The sequence below is a fragment of the Monodelphis domestica genome, chromosome 1 (assembly GCF_027887165.1).
Source record: "Monodelphis domestica isolate mMonDom1 chromosome 1, mMonDom1.pri, whole genome shotgun sequence".
Taxonomy (NCBI): Eukaryota; Metazoa; Chordata; class Mammalia; order Didelphimorphia; family Didelphidae; genus Monodelphis; species Monodelphis domestica.
The window spans coordinates 461,592,361-461,615,037 of record NC_077227.1 but is presented as its reverse complement, the minus strand read 5'-3'; the positions used below and the strand labels follow the sequence as shown (position 1 = coordinate 461,615,037).

General features: G+C 43.8%; 1 protein-coding gene across 4 annotated transcripts; it reads left to right on the top strand.

The window, feature by feature from the left end:
• On the top strand, nt 1-22,459 carry ZER1 (zyg-11 related cell cycle regulator). 4 transcript variants are annotated; one of them, XM_007475099.3, is made up of 17 exons: nt 1-229; nt 455-569; nt 7,449-7,706; nt 8,407-8,557; nt 10,095-10,531; nt 10,915-11,091; nt 11,408-11,522; nt 11,824-11,970; nt 12,557-12,730; nt 14,141-14,356; nt 14,768-14,809; nt 15,057-15,176; nt 16,496-16,611; nt 16,740-16,928; nt 17,478-17,575; nt 18,500-18,602; nt 20,395-22,459. In XM_007475099.3, exons 3-17 carry the CDS (start codon nt 7,549-7,551, stop codon nt 20,450-20,452), a joined length of 2,301 nt encoding a protein of 766 aa, XP_007475161.1. In that variant the 5' UTR covers nt 1-229; nt 455-569; nt 7,449-7,548; the 3' UTR covers nt 20,453-22,459. The 4 variants fall into 4 exon arrangements, with proteins under 4 accessions (XP_007475161.1, XP_001363446.1, XP_007475163.1 ...); XM_001363409.4 differs by lacking the exon at nt 455-569; XM_007475101.3 differs by lacking the exon at nt 14,141-14,356.
• The last annotated feature ends 218 nt before the right edge of the window (nt 22,460-22,677 follow it).

The window sequence follows — 22,677 nt, the reverse complement described above, 5'->3', positions numbered from 1 at the left end:
GACGGACTCCGGGTTTGTTGACAGCGGCGGCGGCGGCGGCGGCGGCGGCGGCGGCGGCGGCTGAGCTTGAGACCGAGGAATCGAGAGGCGGACGGAAGAGCTGGGATCAGATCCGGGAAGACGGGCTCGGGGCCTGGAGCCCAGAGCCAGCAGCGGGCGGGCGGGCAGGTCGGCCTTCGCCCCGCCCCAGCACCGAGGGACCGCACGGGCCGCCGACGGCCGGGAGAAGGTGAGTGCGGGGGTCCCTCCCGCCTGGCTTGGGTCTCCTGGCTCCGAGATCCACTGGATTATTCCCCCACCCCCCGCCGCCACCTCTGCTTGTGGCTCCCGGGAAGCACCCGGCGAAGCGATGGGACAACCTCGCTTCCCCTTCCCTAAGCGCTGGCCGGATCAAATAGATCCAATGGGGTCCTTAGATCTGGACTAGATTTTTGTATTCTCCCATCACCTACAGCCCTCGTGCGCCCATCGGATCTAGTGAATTCCCGGCCTCCTGGTGCAAGATTCGCTGCTTCCCTTGCTGCTCCTATTGGATCTTAGAGCTCCATCCTCAATCACTCCATCCTCAGGTCCGACCCCCTCTCCCTGCTACCTCTCTCTGCATTTTATTGGAGACTGCTAAAGCACTTTGGGGCGACTTCTCCCCACCTCCGCCCCGACTTTCTCCCAGGATTAGCTCCATCCGAGGTAGAAACCCCGCTTCACCTTGCTTCCTCACCTCCTCGATGCAATATTTCTTTCCTAAAATTTCTCATCGACTCCCTTTTTTCCCCCACATTCCCCACCCATCTAGTAGACTGGGGCTGAGAAGGGCTGCATCCTTTTTGTCCATAAAGGCTGAGGTAGAATTCCCAGTATATTTTAGAATCAACTGTGAAATCCTCGTGGGCCCTCCCCTACCCCCCCCAAAAAAAGTTACTAAATATTTGGCTGGGGACGTTGCTAGTGTCCTTGTGTTGTTCTGTAATTTAAAGTTTGGACTTTAATCTTCTTTCCTGTAGACAGAATTATGGATGATGGGTTTAGGCTCTCCCCTTTTCTCCCCATCCCAACCCATACGATGTTAAGCCTCCAAGTTCATAAGTTATGGGTGTCCCAATAAAGGCTGCTTTTAAGTAATGTAATATATGTGGCAAAGGGAATTCCATAACTTTAGGGTGTTAAAGCTTGTAGTGGCCAAAGAAGTAGACTTAAAATGAAACCAGTCTAGCAGTCCACTCTAGAAAGAAAACTTTAGCATGATCCACCCAGGCTCAAAAGTTCACTGAGACTGTAGGTGGAGCCTAATCTGAGGGTTTTCTGTTTCTTACTCTGAGTGTGTTTCTAATTCCTTAGAGTAGGTGAGGGAGTGTTGCCTGAGATTTACCACTAATCATGCCAGAAACATTTTAATTCAGGTAAAATCTGGTTAAAAAAAAATCAAAAACAGCCTTGAAAAAAAAATGGGAGTCACAAAAACATAAACTAAATTCTAAGGCCCATGTGTAGGTAGGGCAATCCTATATGCCATCTTCGTTTGGTAGAGTATGGTAAGACTGGACAGAGGGAAGAAATATGGACTGATTGTAAAGGCACAAGCCTTGGATCTTTTTTTTTAGCTGTGGTGGAGCCACCTCCTTTCTTCAGTCTCCCCACTCCCCCAAACTCCCTTAGATTGTACTGTTATATTGTGATTATGGTGAGAAAAAGATTCATGAAGTAGATAGGAGTCAGGAAGATTTGAGTCTGAATTCTGTGCCAGATTATTGACTAACTATTTGATCCTAGGCAGATCCTCTCTAAGTCTCAGTTTCCTCATCTGTTAAATAGAGATGATAATAGCATCTATATCACAAGGTTGTGGTGAAGATCAACCGAGATGATATTTGTAAAGGGCTTTTGCACACCTTAAAGTACTATATAGTATACTAGCTGTTTTCATACATCCTGAATGACTATGGCAGGTTCGTAAGGCATTGAGATTTTTCCATCTTGGTTTAAATGTGTATCTCCTCCTTGGGCTCTAAATCCCCCAAACATACTATATAATATTCATAGAACCAAGTGAAGTTTTTAAAGCATTTTTACATTTCATTAGAATCTCACAGTAACACTTTGAGGCAGTCAAGACATGGATTATTAGTATTTATTTATACATTGGGAATTTGAGGCCCAGTCAAGGTATTTGACTTGTGATGTGACTATTCAGTCATTTTAATAGTGATCTGGGACTAGAGTCCAGCTGACTTTCTTACAGTGTCAGATCTCCCAAGTAATTAGAGCAATATCTTCTATAAGCACAGAGATAATTTATCTATGCTAGACTTTCACCTGTAGTCTTTTTTTTTTCAATCTAAGCTTAAGCTTCATTAACTGATGTATATTAACACATAACATATTAATATATATCAACAGAAACATAATAGCTATACATTTTAATGTTTTGAACAAGGGAGAAGATAAGCATGCTGCCCTGTGTCTTGGCCAGACCACATCTGGTCTGTGTTCCATTTTGGGCACCATATTTTAAGAGGCAAAGAGATGAGCTACAGAAAGCTAAAAGGAAGGAAACTAGGAAGGAAGCTATGCTATGAGAGGATCAGGTGAAAGGCCCAAAGTAGAGAAGATGGCAAGAAGCCTTTGATATTTGAGGGAGCAAACATTCTGAGTAGCTGTCGAGGGCTCATGAATGGAAGTTACAGAGAAGCAGTTTTTGGTTTAATATAAGTCAGAGTTTACTAATAATTGCAGATGCCCAAGAAATGGAAGAGATTGACTTGTTAGATAATTAGCTCCTTATCACTTGAAATATTCATGTGGATAACTGATGGTCACTAGTTAGTCACCTGTAATCTTATCTAGAAATAAATAGAATAAAAGGCTATAGGACTTTCCTTCTCCTCAGTCAATGTTGGAAAGCAGGGAGAACATGAAACCTTTCAAGATCCCTGACTGCCCACCTAGGTTGGGTGCTAACTTTCTGTACATTGCTCAGTTGTATCTCTTTCGATTATAATGTTGAGGGATATTGACCTAGGACTTTATAGCTCCAAGTCTCCTCTACTCTGAACTGGCATCAGAATGTATTTATGGAAGTTATTTTATTCAAAGCATTGTACAAAGAGCTGTGGGAGAGATACAAATGGAACTTAGAGTCTAATTGAAGAGATGAGATAAATTAAGTAATATAACAGTCAGTGTTAAGTGCCAGAAGAATGAAATAGACAATAAGTGGTATTAGGGATTCAAGAGAAGCCCAGAGAAGCTTGTAATCCAAAAAGAGGAAACTGAGACCCACAGAGAAGGCTTGTTCTTGCCTTTATTTGATGGCAAGAGAGTAGCAGAACCAAGAACGGAATCTAGGCATTCTGAATCCCATCCTGGTATAATATGCTCCATCCTTTATTCCTTTTAGATCATGCCATAAGCAACACAGCTAATGTTCCCCTCCATTTCTCTTTGTGTTCTACCCTTATCTTCCAATATTTCCTTCAAGTCATTCTCAGTTCTAAATCTTAACATTATGGGTTTAGTCATTCTGTGCTCCTCATTTCCTGTAGAATGCCTACACCAAAATGTTCCCTGACTCCTGGGAGATAATAGTAGATTCCTAGATGCCAAGAGAAGTCCTGGACTATCCAAGGATTTATATACCCTGCCCTCTTATTCTCTGACCTAACTAAATCCTCTGGGCCAGCTATATTGTACCTCCTGTTGTGAGTTGGACCAATTTTACTGTTATTCTTTTAGTTCTGGAGAGCTTCCAACCTCTATAAATAGGGCATTTGTTTTGATTTCCCCCCAAGTGTCTTGGTTAATATTTCACAAGGCCAAAGCTGCTTCAAGGCTTTGCCCTTGCTCTCTTCATCAAGAAGATTTCAGCTTCCCTTTGGGGTTGAATTGAATTGAATCTGGAGACCTGAATACACTTCTACTATCAACTCTGGGCAGGTTGCCTTTCCTTCAGTTTCCTTTCCATTCACTTCCTCAATCTCTATCAAATAGCTATTATCTCTAGTTCCTAGAGAAGCACAAAGGATTATTACTCTTCAGTGATCTGTCATGATTATTGGTGGGGGAGGCTGTCATTTGTTGCTGAGTTTCTTGATTGGCCATGACATATGGTGATGGGGTCCCACCCAGATTCAGATAGAACCCTGGGGACGGGGAAGGGGGTAAGGGGGTTCTTATAGCCTGTCAAGTGGCATGACTGAGAAGAACATTCTTTTTCCCTGAGGTTCATTCTTTAAGGACAGTTTAGTGACAAGACTAGAACAGCTCTCCTCTTAACATGCTCCCTATTCCCAATCAGCCAGATTGGCATTGCTAAAGAAGTGGGTCAGCAGATAGTACAGTCTGCTTGGCATGTTGTGGTGCCAACCTCCAACCTCCAGCAGAATCCTCTGATGACCTGGAAAATAAGGCATCTAAGTGGACCAGTGTGCACAAGCTATCCCAAGGCAAATTAGTTTTCTTGGTCCCCAAATAGCAAAGGAGAAGGCATCGCTTGGTCTTTAGTTCCTAATCAGTAAGCCTTTGTCCTCCCAACTGAAAGCATTCATTTTCTCTTCAAAAAATGTTTTTGCATAGTTTTTCTTAATATTTACAAATCAAGTCTAAAATATTCTCTATTTTACAAGTATTGGATCTAGTAGATCTAATCTGTGTCCTTTTAATAACATGTTAGAAATGAGAGTTTCCTTAACATTTCTTTTGGAAAAAGCCAAAGGCAAAGAATCAATTCAGTCTCTGTTCCTCAAAAAAAAAAAAAATTTAGACCCATACCTTCCTTCTTAGGATCAGTACTGTGTACTGGTTCCAAAGGTTAGGCAATAGAGGTTAAGTGATTTGCCTAGAGTCACACAGCTAGGAAGTACCTGAGGCCAGCTTTGAACCCAGGACCTCCAATCTCTAGGCCTGGCTCTACCTGCTTCTTTTTTTAAAGATTTTTAAAGAACATTTTGGGATCCTCTTTACCTCTATTCCTCCCTACCTTCTGTTATCTTTATTGTGTTCACATCATATCTGTCCTATAGTAGAATGTCACCTTCAGTGTCAGTTTGCTATTTTATCCCTGGGGGTTAGCCTAGTACCCTGAAAATATAGTAGGTACTTAGATGTTTGGTGAATGCATGAGCCCTGACTCTTTTATTTCTAGTGCTATGTTAATCACAGTATTAAAACAAAAGAAAAATTTAAGACATGTTCCCTATTTTCTAGGAGATTACAATCCACTCTTGTTAGGGAGACAAGACATCAAATAGTAATTTGATAATTCAGCGCAGTGTGGGTTTAGTGCCAAATGAGTTGTATAGGCTACAAGGCTATAAGTTCTCTAGGAGTTGTGAAAAGCTACAGAGCCCTGTGGTTTTAGAGCAGAGACAGAAAGGGCCTAAGAAAAATTGTTTGAATTAACCTGAACCTTGTATGACTAGTAATATATAGATCCAGATGTGGAATCTATATGAACCTAACCAGGGGGACAGTATTACATATGGTATTCAATGGTATGGAAAATTAGTAGACTGGCATAATTGGAACAAGTGATTCATGTTAGGTAGCAATGGGTATTATGGAAGCCTGAAATGCTAAGCAGAGAAGTTTGGATTTCATCCATCGTAGCAAAAAGTTTCCTCCCTGCTAGTCTAGGAATCCCTTCCCCCCTTTTGCCTCCAAGCCTGGGAACAATGGCTCTCAGGCACCACTGGACATTTTGTGGGAGAATAGTTAATATTGGCAAAGTAAAGCCATACCCCAGCATCCTGTTTGCTGTACTGTCCCCCGAGGGTGTCACATCGCCAGAGGGACAGCTGGCACAATGAACTTATTGTGTAAGGTACATAAGGCTAGGGGGGAGCACAGGCCCAGTGCCCAGGGCTGCACAAACCTCAATCTGTCTAAAACTGCCAGAAGGTAAAGCAGATGGGGGTAGCCAAGGCTTGCTTCCTGAGGCAGGGTTCCCCAAGGGATTTGATTCCTTGGAACAGTCCTGGCATTGGGAGCCTGAGATAGCCCTTGCTCTTGCCAAGGCTGGCAGGTGCCAGAGAAAGGGGTTCGTGGAGTAGAGGTGGAAGAACTGAATCAGGACAAACAGGCCAACATTATCATGTCAAGAAGTATAGTAGGGGAATAGACACAATAGCAAAACACATCCAGGGATATCCAAGAGCAGAATCTAGAATGGTGAGACCTCCAGCCACGAGACCTAAGATCTGTTGGGTTGGAAGGCATAATTCCCCAGGGGAAAAAAAATGTCCATTCTTAACCAATTTTAGACATTTTTAAGGTTAGGAGATGGTGGAAGATGACCTAGCACAGACTCTAATATCTAGTCAGCAAACAGTTTATCAGCTTATGACCAGCCTGGAGAGGAGCCTTTCCACTCTTGGCCAGTCTTCAGATGAAAGACTTAAGAGCTGTGATCTAGGAGTAACCATCTGAAAAAAAGTGATAAATCAGCATCTGTAGAAGTTCTTAACCTGCATTATTTTCATTCATCCACAATCATAGGTACTCATCTCTCACACCACAAACATACCCATTCATAAACATCTCCCCCTAACGGCCCCTTTACTTATTGATGAACCAGGCATAGGTTATCTTGGGCTTTTCTGACTCTCCCAGCCCACTCAGACTCCTCTAGCTGTTGATCTTTGGTGATGATAACTACCAAACTTCTCAGCCAGAGAGGAAAGGATCCACAGGGAGCTGGGGGAGAACAGGGTCCTGGAATGAGAATGTATGACTGAGTTCTTTCATACATAGTAACTGGTATTTAAGAACTAGGTCACTCAAGAAAGCAACCTCCAGCTCGGAGGGAACAGAGCAAGCCACCCTTAATATTATGGACCAAGTTTTCCACTATCAGAAACTTAGAGAACAGCCTGAAACCACTTTTCAGTGTCCTAGAATGACCTTAGGGTGGAATTGGATAGAGTCATAAGTGCAAAGTAGAAAGCTTCTCTCGACAAATGACATAGGATTGTGGTTAAGAACAGAATGGAGTCAAATATGAAGCCTGTATGTGGCTTACAGTATTCCTGTTGAAGGACTACATCACAAGGTCTTAGATTGGTCCCAATTCTAGGACAAATCAGAACTATAGCTGTTAAGTGCTTTAAGATCCTTTACCCAGGCAGTTAGGTAGCACAGCGGATAGATTGCCTGAATTAAATCAGGAGGTCCTGGGCTCAAATCTGGCCTCAGACGCTTCCTAGCTACGTGACCCTAGGCAAGTAACTTAACCTCAATTTCCTAGCCCTTGCTAATCTGTGTTAGAACTAATACTACAATAGAAGGTAAGGGTTTAAAAAAAATCCTTTGCTCAGGTTTCGAATAGAAGTCTGCTCTTTGAACAATTGTATTTATGTCCGTATTTGGCAAGGGGATTCCCTAAGCCAGTAGTGGAGGCTGTTTCAAATGGAGCAGCCCAGGGTTGTTGCTCATCTCCTTGTTTTCCTTGTTGCCAGGCTGTCACCATCTCAGATGTCTCCCTGACTACTACTAGGTCTTTATATCATCCCTGGGGCACCGACGGCTCAAGCAATACGCCTGTGCCCCAGCCCCAGGATGGCATCGGACAGCCCCGAGTCCCTGATGACACTCTGCACAGACTTCTGCCTCCGAAATCTAGAGGGGACCTTAGGTTACCTGCTTGACAATGAGACTTTGCGACTTCACCCAGACGTCTTCCTACCCAGTGAGATCTGTGACCGGCTTGTCAATGAGTAGGTCAGGGGTTAATGATGGGGAGTGGGATATACATGTATATGGGGTTATGTTTTGGGTAAGTAAATACATATGTGTATAAATTATTATGGATAAATGAAAGTATTCAGGATCCCAGATTGGTATTCCAACTTAGCACCTTTTTGTAGATAAGTACCCAGAGGAGCCTAGTACCACCTATATAATCTTGGTCATGGATCCTAAGTCTCATCTGGAGACTGGCCCCCTAGGTGGGAAGTGGCTTATTTCCATGTTGGTCACAAGGAACCAAAGTCCTAAGGAACTTTGTTGATCACATTTTTTTTGGCCACAACATCCTATGAAGAGTGTTTGCTAATGTGTAATAAGATTACAATATACATTAATGAAGAATAAATTTGCTGCATGAAAACTAAGGATTCCATCATACAATCATGAAATGCCCTGTATTTGTTTACTCTTTAGTTTACAAAATATATTCCTATCTAGCACTGTATTTCATCTTTACAACAATCCTGGACCATAAACAGGGCTGAAGTTATGTCTTCCATTTGCCAGATCAGGACACAGGCCTTCTGGAAGAGATGAGTTTGACTAGGCCTTGAAATAGAAGACTAGGGTTCAGATTGCCAGAGAATTCTCTAGAAGGGCATTCCAAGTCCAAGATACTTCCCTTGTTCCATATTCTAACCCCAAGATTGAGCCATTCCTTTCCCTCAGGTATGTGGAGCTAGTCAATGCTGACTGTAATTTTGAGCCCCATGAGAGTTTCTTCAGCCTCTTCTCAGACCCCCGAAGTACCCGTCTCACTCGTATCCACCTTCGAGAGGATTTGGTACAGGACCAGGACCTGGAAGCCATCCGCAAGCAGGTAGGCTGACATAAGGCCTGTAATCAGGCATGGGGAATCTGAACACTTGGAATTTCCAAATAAACTCACAAAAACAATTGGGACATAAGAAGTATTAGGTTTAGTTCCCCACACTCTGGAATCTTAAAGAAAAAATGAAGATGTGGGGGATAAGGTCTAGATGATAACTAAAAGAATTTTAGAGAAAAGAAATCTTATTTTATACAAAAAGCTGTCAAATTTGGAACACATTACCTTAGGTGGCTTAGTCTGAAAATGGAAATAGTTTCATCAAAGGCTTTTACTAAATCAGTAGATTTAGTCTTCATAACAAAGTATTTATTAAGGGAAACTGGGGGTGTTTGGGGCCCAACTCTTACCTTTTGAAGTTGACGTCAGGTCGAACACTCCTCTGGGACCTTTATCATAAACAGATTCCTGAAGTGAAGTACCATGGTTACATTACTGATATTATCTTCAATCCAACCAGGTTAGACTCAGCCTGTTCGATGCTTTGAGGGGGTGGGAGGCAGTATTAGATGCTATCTCTGTTCCTGGTCTATTGTTGTTCATTCATTTCAGTCTTGTCCAACTCCCTGTGACCCCATTTGGGGTATTCTTGGCAAAGAAACTGGAGTTGTTTGCCAGTTTCTTCTCCATTTCATTTTCTAGATGAGGAAATGAGGCAAACTGGATGGAGTGACTTGCCTAGGGTCACACTGCTAGTAAATATCAGAGGTCAGATTTGAACTGGGGTCTTCCTGACTCCAGGCCTGACACTATCCACTGTGACAGCTAACTGCCCTGTTCTTGGTCTGCTATTTCCCAGTTATGTGCAAAAAATTGTTAACATTCATTTTTCTTAAACTCTTACCTTCCGTCTTAGAATCAGTACTGTGTATTGGTTCCAAGGCAGAAGAGCAGTAAGGGCTAGGCAATGAGGGTTAAGTGACTTGCTCAGGATCACACAGCTAGGATGTGTCTGAGGCTAGATTTGAACCTAGAACCTCCTATATCTAGGTCTAGCTCTCAATCCACTGAGCCATCTAGTTGCAACCTACATTCATTTTTTAACATTTCTGTTCCAAATTATCTCCCTCTGTCTTCTCCTACCCCCTTCTTGAGAAGAAAAGCAACTTTATATTGATTATATCTATGAAGTCATGCAACACTTATTTCTGTATTAGCCATGAACAAGACAGGTTTCTGAAAGTTTGTTTGTCCTTCCTCTTCTATCTTGTTTACCATATAATAATAACAATATATCTTTGGGTATAATACTTTATTTTTTGGAAGGGCTCTCATATCTGTTTTCTCATTCGAGCCTCACAATATCCTCAATGATGTGGGCAAGGCAATTATGATTACTCTAGTTTTATAAATGAGAAACCTGCGTTGCTTTAGAAGTATGAAATTACTGTCCTACAATGAGTGACATAACTGAAATTTGAATGCAGACTTTTGATGCCCATTCCATCCCATCACCTACTGAAACCATATAAAAAGGTTGAGGAGGAGAAGAAATTATAATTCTTACATATCTCCCTGATTTTCTTAGGATCTGGTGGAATTATACCTGACCAACTGTGAGAAGCTGACTGCCAAAAGTCTGCAGACACTGGGTAGTTTTAGCCCTACCCTGGTCTCCCTGAGCCTCTTTGGCTGTAGGAACATCTTTTATGAAGAGGAGAACCCTGGGGGCTGTGAAGATGAGTGTGTGGTCAACCCCACCTGCCAAGTACTAGTTAAGGACTTCACCTTTGAGGGCTTCAGCCGCCTTCGATTCCTCAACCTTGGCCGAATGACTGAGGGGATTCCTGTGGAGTCTCTTCTTCGACCTCTCCGATCCCTAGCTGCCCTGGACCTTTCAGGCATTCAGACCAGTGACGTGGCCTTCCTGACCCAGTGGAAGGATAGTTTGGTATCACTAGTTCTCTACAACATGGACCTGTCTGATGAGCATATCCGTGTCATTGTTCAGCTCCACAAACTCCGGTGAGCCTTTTTTCTTCTTCCCATTGTTCTCCCTTCACCTATATTCCCTAGGACAGAAAAATTAACTTTCTGAGGACCTAAGAAAAGAACCCTCTTTGTGACAAAGTTGCCTTGGGGTGGAGATAATTTTGGGACTCTGAGTCTTCTTTGGAATGGAGGCTTTTTCAGAGATAACTAGATTTCTCTGGTTGAGAACTGGGGCTCAGTTCTAAGGAACTTTAACCCCTCCATCTCAGACATATAACTTAGCCTGGACTCCAAGTTATCCTGGAGTATATCCAAGGCCCAGGAGGTTTGTTTCCAGAAGGTATGTATGTATCAAGGGGTATTATAAACACAAGCAGACCAGCTCCTAACCATCCAGACATCCTGTTGTCCAACAGGCACTTGGACATCTCTCGAGACCGCCTCTCCAGTTACTACAAGTTCAAGCTGACCCGGAAGGTACTCAGCCTTTTTGTGCAGAAGCTGGGAAACTTAGTGTCACTGGACATCTCTGGCCACATGATGCTAGAAAACTGTAGCATCTCTAAGATGGATGAGGAAGCCGGGCAGACCAGGTAGGAATTGGACCAGCAAAATTAAGTAAGATATTCCAAAACCATTTTCTTCGAGGGATGATCTCAACTTTGGGTCATACTAGGTTAGCGTAGTAATTGAAGAAAGTTTTTTCCTAAGCTCAGGGCTCATTCAGGATCTAGTATTCCTTTTTAGCTCATTAAATTCTTAATAGGTACTAAGCCATACTATTCCATGGCAGTGCTATGCAAAATCTATATTCAGCTTCCTAGTATGGACAGTGCCATGGGTGATCCTTTCTTGTTATGGGGCAGGTTAACTGTAGCAACTGACCCAACAAGTGGCATCTCTCCCCAGCATCGAGCCTTGTAAGAGCAGCATTACCCCCTTTCGAGCCCTGAAGCGGCCCCTGCAGTTCCTTGGGCTTTTTGAGACTTCCCTGTGCCGTCTGACACACATTCCAGCCTACAAGGTAAGAAGCTAAGAGAAGTCAAGGCAGTTTATGATTTTGGAAGAGATCCCTCCTAATTTTCCCTTAATCCCTGGCATTTCAAGTTGGGAAACAGCAGATTTGGCCAGAGGCCCTGTGTTTCCAGAAAAGCTAAAGACCACTCTAAGATGAGATGCTCCAGTATAAAGGAAGCTACCTCATTGAGATGATCTCAGGATCTGGGGATTCAGTTAATGCAGGCCCCTGTGATTCTTTCTGCTTTACTCTCTGGATAGATTGTTCCCCTCTTCATTTTCTCAGTCACCATTTCCCTTGTCACCAGGTGAGCGGTGACAAGAATGAGGAACAGGTGCTAAATGCTATTGAGGCTTACACAGAGCATCGCCCAGAAATCACCTCTCGAGCCATCAACCTTCTCTTTGACATCGCCCGAATAGAGCGCTGCAATCAGCTACTCCGAGCCTTGCAGGTCAGCTTGCTTCTCAACCCAGAGTCTCTCCTCCTTCCCAACATACCCCAGAACTTCCACTACTACAGAGAGCCTCCTTAACCCAAGGCCGCATTTTCCTTAATAATAATCTCAGGGTCCTCCTGGTTTCTTAGATCTGAACTGAAATTGGGAAGGAGGTCCTGAAACTGTTTGTCATCTCACAGGGTGGCGGTAGTTTGTCAGTAATATGAGCACAGCTGGTGCTCGGATATAGCAACAAAGAGTAATTGCCAAGGCCCTACACAGTGATGACACAGACAGGGGAGAAGAGAGCTAAAACACAGAGTTATGGTCAGCTTGTAGGACCAGCAACCAAGATGTCCACTTCCCAACTCCACCTCATACTTAGGTCACTTGTTTCCCAAAACTGCCTTTTCCCCTCAAACTTCTTAGTATTCATTATATCCCAATGCATTTCATGTAGTTGCCATAGAATAGTTGAGATGGAGAGAGAAGGGAGGCTTACAGGGCAGGTCCCAGGACAGTTTGCTTTTAGCTCTAAACTACCTACTTGACTTAGATGGGATCTCCTATCCCTGGCTCTCTCTTCCTTTTCTCTGAACAGCTGGTCATAACCGCCCTCAAGTGCCACAAATATGACAAAAATATCCAGGTGACAGGCAGTGCTGCGCTCTTCTACCTGACTAACTCAGAGTACCGCCCAGAACAGAGCGTCAAGCTCCGCCGGCAAGTCATCCAGGTGGTACTCAATGGCATGGAATCCTACCAGGAGGTGACGGTAAGAGCCCTTGTCTCTCCCTGGAATGAGCTGGTAGCTATATATCTGCCAAAGTGGGGGATGAAAGGCTTTGAAGGACAAAGGTGGTTGGCATGAATTGAATTCTCTCCACATGCCATCTTGTGTTGGCCTTCACTAAGGGAGCTTTCAGTTTAATGCGGGAGATGAGGCAGGAACACATGCTACTCACATAAGGACATTTAACAACAAGAAGGTAACTTGTAACAGACAGAGAGCTCCAGCAGACCAGTCTACTGGAGATTCCCTGAGCTCCACTTTGGGTGGGTGGTTTCCATCTCTTGGACAGGTTGCCCTTTCTCCTTCACCTCTGCCTTTAAGAATCTTTAGCTTCCTTCAATTGAATGAGCATTTATTAAGCACCTGCCATGTCCAAGGAACTGAAACTAGGAAAAGACAAAATGAAAGATAGTTCTTTCTTTCACATATCTTCTACTAATTCAGCCAAGGTACTGCCTTCTATGCAGTTCCTCAATCTCCTTGAGGTCAGGAACTATTTTTCATTTCTGTCTTTGTATCCCTAGCACCTATAATATAGTTGGTGCTTAATAAATGTTTGTTGAACTAAATGGAAAGTTGCTCCCCTCCTTGAGAGCTTGAAGAACTCTATTGCTTATTACATCCCCTCCATCTGCCCTAGCCTCCAGACCCCATGTATTATTCTTGTGCTTATTGATCTGGCCTTACCTATCCTACTTTCTGCTCTACCTTTTCTTTTTTCACCCATATCTTCTGTCTTAGAATTGATACTAAGTGTCTTTTCTAAGGTAAAAGAGCAGTAAAGGCTAGGCAAAAGAAGAAAAATGATTTGCCCAGGGTCACACAATTAGGAAGTGTCTAAGATCACATTTGAACTCAGCATTTCCTGTCTCCAGGCCTGGCTCTCTATCCACTGAACCATCTAGCTACCTCTACCTCATTATATTTCCCCCTCTATTCAGGTGAATCTATGTTCACTGTCCCTGGCATTTATGGTTCTCTCTTTAGTCCTTTTTCCAACCTTTATTTATGGTTATTCCCTTTCCATAGTGCCCTCCAACCACCCTCTACCTGAGTCCTCAACTCCTTCATCTTCCAGGAAGACTTCTCTCTCCAACCACTCCAGGCCACAGCCCTCCCTCCTCCTTCGAGGCAGCACTACATAGTTGAGCACCTAATTTTTAGCATTCTTTTGTGCTGTTGTTTCCTAGCTAGACTGAGCTCCCTAAGGGGCCAAGGATTCTTTCTTTTCCCCCTCGCATCTAGCTGGGGCTTGAGAAAGACTTAATTAATTTGTGATTGATCTATGTATGTGTCTGAAATAGGGTGAGTCTGGAAAGTCTTCATGGAGGAGTGGGAGGGTCAGGGTGATGGGACATGGCTGAGCACCACTTCCCGGCCCACCCTCCCCAGGTTCAGCGGAACTGCTGCCTGACACTCTGCAACTTCAGCATCCCGGAGGAGCTGGAGTTCCAGTACCGGAGGGTCAATGAGCTCTTGCTCAGCATCCTCAACCCCACTCGACAGGACGAGTCAATCCAGCGAATCGCCGTGCACCTCTGCAACGCCCTTGTCTGCCAGGTGGACAATGACCACAAGGAGGCGGTGGGCAAGATGGGTTTTGTCATGGTGCGTGAAATGCCTGGGGTTAACACCCCACCTTATTTATCCAGATCCTTTTCTGCCTTGAATTCCCTTCCTAATATCATGGCTAACTTGTACTTCTTTCTACTTTTAGTTGAGGGCAAGGAAAAGTGTTAGGGGAAAAAAAAATAGGCTGTACCAGGTCATTTAGCTTAGAGAATGGGAAGGATTTCTTAATAGTGGACATTCGGTAAGTATTAGAATGGATGACCAAAGGAAGTTTAGGAAGGTTCTTCCATTAGAGTGCTCTCAAAATAGAGTTGATACTTGCCAGCTTGGATTGGTTTAAAGGGAAACAAGGACAAACCAAATGACCATAGAGATCCCTTCTAGCTTTAGAATGTTTAGGAGTCATGATTGGATGTCTACTTAGTAATTCATTTTCTCTGCCTACAGACCATGCTAAAGTTGATTCAGAAAAAGCTAATGGACAAAACAGTAAGTTCTTATGTAATAGCTATCAGCTCTTCTTCCCTCCAACAAATGGAAATGGTTTGTTCCATGGGTGGGGTCAGTCCCTCCTCAGAACTCATCACGGAGCAGTGGCATAATAGCTTTTAAATATCATCTCCTCTCTCCATGCTACAATTGGGCATCAATAGCCTCCATTCCTCCAATTCTGGTAATCTGGATATACTTTGTCCCTGGGAAATAGCAGAGACTTATCCATTGCTCCCCCTTGCAGTGTGATCAGGTGATGGAATTCTCCTGGAGTGCTCTGTGGAATATCACAGATGAGACGCCAGACAACTGTGAGATGTTCCTTAACTACAGTGGCATGAAGCTCTTCTTGGAGTGCCTGAAGGTTAGCACTACACTGGGAAACCTGGATGAGCCAGGCTGGGACCAACAAACAACATCACTGAGGCATTATTCACTCTTCACGACTCCTTGGGAATTAGGGTCTTGGTTTCATAATTCCATCCTTCTTTTCATGGATCCCACTTACTCATTCAACTAGTCAACCAACAGTTTTTATACACACTGGGATGCCTACATTGAGTCTATCTCACCTAGGAATGATGTCAGCATCAGTGGACCATGGGGATTTACTCTGGGTAGGCAGGGTTGCTCTCCCAGATGTCACATTCAAAGGTTAGATTTATCCCAAGGTCTCTTAGTGTTCATGTCCTAGCTCTGCTATTTAGGAAGTGTGACCAAACTTTAACATTCTCCTGACTTTCCATCTAATTATACCATCCCTGATGAACCTTCCCTTGTAACAAAGAAGTAGAATTGACCAAATAAATCAACACGCCTAAGCCACATCTGAAAATGCATTCCTCATTCTGTAATCCAGCACCTTTCTGAAGAACAACCAGGAGGCTTCCTTTATCATCACTTCTGAAGTCACCGTTGATCATTTCAGAATTCAGAAGTCTTTCATTGTTATCCAAACTCTTTTCTGATCCATTTATATTTCTAATCTATTGGTCATATCATACCCATTATGAGAAATAACTCATCTTGCTCCAGTCTCTCAAGGGAAGCCTTTTCATTCCAGTATTTAGAGGATGTTTCAGGTTTGCCCCTACCCATGCTGTTATGTCTCTGTAGGCCTCAAGCGTGTTTCCTCTTAGCACTCACCTTTCCAGCATGAAGAGAATCAATTTTTGTAATCTGTCCTTTATGATTACATGAGAGAGAGAGAGAATAGAGTCCCTGCCCTCAAAAAGAGCTTACAGTGTTGTTAAAATATGACTCATACAGAAGAAACACTTAAGTGCTACAAGACTTTACATAATTGAGTATTGAATTATGCAGTACTAACTTCCCTGCTGGAAAAGGGGTCACAGAAGGGAAGACCAATGAGAGCTGGCATACTTGGAGAAGCTCTAAAGGAGGACTTGACCCCGACCCTGAAGATATAAATTGGACAGAGGGAATAGGATGAGAAAAGGAACAGAAGTAGAAATAAGCAAGGTATAGTGTAAGAACACCCAATGGAATCTGCTCTGCTCTGAACCAGCAAGGGCCTTCCCCTAATTAGAGACATGGAATTCCTGTAAACTTTTTCTTAAGATTTTTTCCATACCTACAGGGAAACCTTTGCTTTAATGGCTTTCACCAAATCTCATCCCCCTTGGTCTGCATCCTTATATGTGTCTCTCTATTGTTCCCTAGGAGTTCCCAGAGAAGCAGGAACTACATCGGAATATGCTAGGACTCCTAGGGAATGTTGCAGAGGTAAAGGAACTGCGGCCCCAGTTAATGACGTCACAATTCATCACTGTCTTCAGGTTAGTGCTTCCATAATTTGGCCCCCCCTTACTTCCAGATTGGTGACCACACTGAGTCAGACCTAGTTCTTAGTCCAGGCTTCCAGTTATGTTAGTCAAAACGTTAACCTTCTCCCAACTCCTGCTAGCAACCTGCTGGAGAGTAAGGCAGATGGAATTGAAGTATCCTACAATGCCTGCGGTGTCCTTTCCCACATTATGTTTGATGGCCCAGAGGCCTGGGGCATCTGTGAACCCAGGAGGGAGGAAGTTGTAGAACGAATGTGGACAGCCATTCAAAGCTGGGACATCAACTCCCGGAGAAACATCAATTACAGGTAAGCTGAGAAGATGGGGAGGAGGTCTCCCCATTTTGGTGGTTTGGGACTTAACAGGAAGTCATAGAGAAAGAAGTATATGGAATGACTCTCCTATTGAAAGGTTTAGGTAGAGCTCATTCAGTCCCCAGCTACTGTACTTTACTATAGATCATTGAATCCCAAGATAAGGAGAGCTATTTAGTTCTTTCTTTGTCTCTAGGTGATCCTTCTTCAGCCAGAAAAGTTAACTATTCCTCCTCTTCCTGAAGACCTAGCAGTATTTTGCAAATTTGTAGCCACATATGTTTTTACTTGATTTTAACTATATATCTTGTTGCATTTCTTTTCTGTCATTTGAACAACCCACCACAGTGGGCTGGTTTGAACCCAAGACACTGAATATATATTTTTGGCAGCCCAGTTGAATGCCAACATTCCCTGTGTAATCCCTCTGTGGCCCAGAAATCCTCTTCCTCTTTAGTCTGATGTTTTGAGACTTTGCAAAATATAGAAAAACACAAGGATTACTTGACAAATAACAGAGGTGAGACTATCTTATCATTTCAGGTCATTTGAGCCAATTCTTCGCCTACTTCCCCAGGGTATATCCCCTGTCAGCCAGCACTGGGCAACTTGGGCTCTGTACAACCTTGTGTCAGTCTATCGTAAGTATCTGCCCATTTGATATTCAGATAGACCCACTATGTTCAAGGCCTTGGAAAGAGACCCTGAGGAGAAATAGTCACAAATTATAGCCATAGTCCTTATCTTTAGAGTACCTCAAGATGAGCTAGAGCAGAAAAGAAAGACACACACCATCAGAGTCATTTATAGAGCAGCCTGTCCCAGTAATTATAATGCTGCAAACTAGATGTTTAGGGGACCTGAAGATAGGAGAGACATCCATTACCTTGTATTTATTGCAATTAGCACAAGAACTTGGAGCCATTTCCAAAACCCCCTTTGTTCTCCACCAAATTAAAAAGTCTTGGTTCTGCCTTGACACCCCTCAGTTGTTAATTGTCAGTAAATGGGGTCAGAACCATTGACTTGCCCCAAAACCAATAGAAGTGAATCGAGTCCTACCAACTATCTCAGCTCCCCATATAGTATCATTACATTGGCTTGAGTTATGACTCAAGTCAGTCATTCTAGGAAAGATAGGTCCCAGGAGGCAGCAAAGCCTCAGTACTTACAATCTTCTGACCCATAGCGGGCCCATCTTCTATGCTGGATCTGCTTTTCCATCTTGCCAGGTTTCAACTCTCTCTCTTTTGGGTAGAAGAAAGCATATATGAGCAAGGCTAAGTTTCTGGGCCAAGACACCTATCCTGATCTGTCTGCCTGTATCACCTACTTCACAGGATTATTATGAGGCTAAAATGAAATAATGTATGTAAAACACTTTATAAACCATAAAACACTAATTAAATATGAGTTATTGTTATTATAGCTCCCAGATTGTAAGCTCTTGGAGGCCAGGGACTGTGCTTTTATTTATCTTTGTATTACCCACAGTGCCTGAATAAAGGGCCCTTTATACATTTGTTCAATTACCTTTGACTTGTGGCCTCCCTCCCTCCACACAGCGGACAAGTACTGCCCCCTGCTGATCAAAGAAGGTGGTATGCCGCTTCTGAGGGATATGATCAAAATGGCTTCCGCCCGGCAGGAGACCAAGGAAATGGCCCGGTAGGAAACAAAGGAGCTGCTTCAATACTTAACTGCATGCAACTGTGATTTTGGAGCATTGGGATTGGGGGGGGGGGGGGGGGAGGGAGGTTTCATTGGTGATAGGCCAGTGCATAAAATCAACCTTGGGTGGGGGAGACCCCAGGAAGCAGAAGATACTGGCAGGTAAGATTAGAGCAAGAGCAGCTAAACTGGACAGTGGTAGGATGAGCTGGCAACATCGCACCAAATGCTTCTGAAAAGACAGAGGTTGCAGGGTGGCCCCAAACCAGAAAATTATGGTTGTGCTTCCAAACTATGTGGAGATGTGAGATTGCTTTCATTTTTTGAACTAAGTTATCTTGCTTCCCCAATGGTCTCCATCCAATTTTATCATCTCTAGGTATTGGCTCCAGATTAGAATTTTTTGTTGTTCTTGGTCCAAGGCTGTTTGTTGTAAGACTCACAGAGCAAAGTATGAGCTTTAGAAACAAGTTGTAAAAATTAAGACAGAACAAAGTTAGAGCGAATTTATAAATAAGAAACTAAGTAACATTTCAGAGTTAATTTCACAAAAGGAGTACTCAGACCAATATGTCAGATTTTAACTATGATACCTAAAGTCACTTTATCTCCGGTTTTAGAAATGGCCAATACTGGGGCCGCTGGATGGTTCAGTGGATAGAGAGCTGGGCTTGGAGATGGGAGTTCCTGGGTTCAAATCTGGGCTCAGACACTTCCTAGCTATGTGACCCTAGGCAAGTCATTTCCCTAGCCTTAACTTGGAACCAATGATTAGTAGTATCCATTCTAAGACAGAATGCAATGGTCTAAAAAAAGAAAGAAAGAAAATGACCAGAGACACTAAAGGTCTCCACAGTGTTTATGCCAGATAAGGAACTTTTCCTTTGCTGGTTAGAAATAACTTACTTTAGTCCAGTGTTGGTGAGGCAGAGAGCCTAACTTGCCTTGGACTTGAGCCCACCTCTCTGACATTCTGGCTGGGTAACCCCCAGGAAAGTCATTTAAACTTTCAGTGCCCCCAGGCAGCTTGCTAAGGTTCCAGTTGGAGAGAAATTGCTGGTCTCCATTGGTAAAAAGAAGTTCCTCACCCAGAGCTTCCTTTTGTATGAAATCACAGGTCCAGACAAGGGGGGGGGAAATGGAACTGATAGCACTGGTTTAGGCACCAAGGTTCTAACTTGGTGGTTTTCTCTGAAAAGCCATTTTCCATGCCCTGTCTCATAGTGGACATTCCTTCCTCCCATAAAGGGACAAGTAAGATCCCTTTAACTCTTCCTCTTCTGGGGCTAAAAGAGCACTAACTGCTCTAAATAGAAAAGAATAATAGCTATGAGCAAGAATTGGACAGGTAGTGGGTGGTAAACTGTGCTGGCCAGAGGACCAATAGACAAGGAATTGGGGCATCGAATAGCAGTCATCATCCTGATACTGACCGCATATCGGGAAAAGAAATAGAAGAAGCTCTGAGTGATACAAGTGGAGGGAAAGAAATAGATGGTGAATGATTGAATAAGAACAAACAAAAGGACCATTGGATGACAAGTATAATTGAATGCTTGCCTAGCTATAGCATATATACAGTAGTCTTGATCCTAAGGGTACAGAGCACAGCTAACACCATCATTCTCATCTCACTGGCTGACAAGTGTATCTAGACATACATATTGATGCATCTGGGAAACATTAGCTCTGTAATCCTAGCACATGGGCTCACTCATGGCACCTTGAAGCTCCTTTTCTAGGCCGTGAAACTAAATCATTCCTCCCATTCTCCTTGTGTCATCCTCAGGAAGGTGATAGAGCACTGCAGTAACTTTAAGGAGGAGAACATGGACACATCCAGATAGAGGCAATGGGCCCTCCCGATTCTGGCCCGCACAGGTCCCAACTTCTCTCTAAATTACTGTATCTAGGGAGGAATTCTCACCAGCCTGGCTGTCGGAAGGCCCCCATCCTGTGCGTGTGGGACCCCAATGAGATGAAGGTGCACTGGGGGAACTTTTGCACAACCAATGCTTTTCCTTAACATTAGTAAGATATATATATTATATATATATATAATTTTTTGTTAGGAAGTGTGAATTGAAGTTTTGTGTGTATGATTTCTGTACAAAAACAAAAGAAACATCCCCCTCCCCGAGTCCTTGCAATATTCTTTGGCCTTTTTAAGCCTACAGAGAGCCTCCAATATTCATTCCCTTTTCTCCACCAACCACCTGCTGGCTCAAAGCTTGGAAAATTGTGACTCATGTCTCCTATTATTTCCACTGTCCCTCTTCTGTTGTGCAAGGCACCAGACCATCCCTGGTCCCCTGCATCAGATCCCCGGGACAGCCAAGAGCCTAGGCTAGGCCCTTAGTTAGGCCTGGTGGGGTTTGAAGCTTAGTGGTAAAAGAACACAGAGTCTTAGAACAAACCCTGAAGAGGTCCCAGAAAGCCCAGGGTCCTTGGCTGTTGACTGTTAGAGGCAAGGCAAAGCCATTCACAGTGCCAAGACATAGACAGAAGTGTTGATAAGAGGCTCATAATGGACAGAGGTCTCTCACCTATGTAAGCTCAGAATCACCGTTACCCCTCTGGAGAGACTAGTACTCTGTCCACTGTTCTCCAAGGTGATTTTTTGCATTGATTTTTGCAAGCCACAGACATATACCCACACTGAAAGCCATGCTGCTAAGGTGGCATTAAGCTACTTCCTTACTTCTCCCTCTCCTGCTTTGACCCAGGCCTCCCTCCCCTTCAAATAAAGGGGGAGTGAATGATCTCTTCCTCTCATAGTAGATAGAGCAAGGACAGATTCCTCCTCCATCCCAACAGATGCACATGCCTCCAGGTCCCTGGAGCTTCTCAAGTGCTTGCCTGTCTCAGATAGGATAGCTGAGCTGGCCGTACTTCCCTGTCCCAGCCCCCCACCCCACTGGCCCTTGGCAGCTGACAACCCCATCACTGCTTCCTTGGTCACTGCTTCCTTGCAGCGGCTGAGAGCCTAGAGGAATGACTCAGAGCAGCCGGAAGAGACCTGGGGACAGCTGGAAGTGAGAGCTTGCCAAAATAGAGTCCTCAACCCCAGCATACCTTTTCCCCCACTCAGATTTGCATTAGAAACTCTGCATCAAGAGTTGGGGCAGCTCCCTCCCAGGCCAACACTGTGGCAAGACATTTCTCCAGACCAGCACAACAGACACTTTTCAGTGGTACAGCCTAACCCATCCCATTGGGAGCAGGCAGTACCATGGGGCATTGTAATCTCTGACTTTTCTTTTGGAACCTCTGTGCTTTGTTTTGGACAGTGTGAGACTTGTATGTATTTTTAAATGTTTTGTTCCAAACCCTCTCCATTTTTTTTTTGGTGTAATTTTGAATTGTTTTGAAGTTTGGACAGGTGGTAAGGGGGAAATTGTAAACGAGATGTACTTAGAAGCCAGCCACTCAGAAAATCTTTTCTCCTCTTCCTCCTTCTCAGTCGTTCCTATTAACCTTTCCCCTGAGTGTTAATCTCTGTATGAAAACGGATGGTAGAGGAAAATTGAAATACCTCTTTTCTCCTTGGTTTTCTTTTGGTCAGTTCCCAACAAGGATAAGCCTGTGTTGGGTGAAATCTGAATTTTCTGGTCCTGGTAGTGAAGCTGAGTTTGAGTAATTTGCTGGCCCATCCACCAGAGACTGGATATTTCCCTATGGACTCCCTTGGCCCACCCACCCCCACCCTGCCCCTACCCATCCCTCCCTCCCCTCACCTGGGCTGTCCCTGCTATGAGGACCTTGGCACAGCTTTTTGCTTTGAATGAGCACCCAGGTCCTGTGTAAGTGTCTGTAACTTGGGATGTCACAGAAATACATTTTTGTGCAAAGTGGAGGGGGTGTCAAGAGTCTTTATTGGGGGAGGATGGGATTCCTGGACCTAAAGGAATTAGAGGTTACTTGTTCCTAGCACTTAATTCATTCACTTTCACCTCACTGAAAGTTACAAGGGTAGGGAGGGCTGGGTTCACTTGATGATTGCACTATTTGAGAGACTCATTCCTATCAAGGAAAAGTAGTTGTACCACACTTCACAAAGAAAGAAATTCTG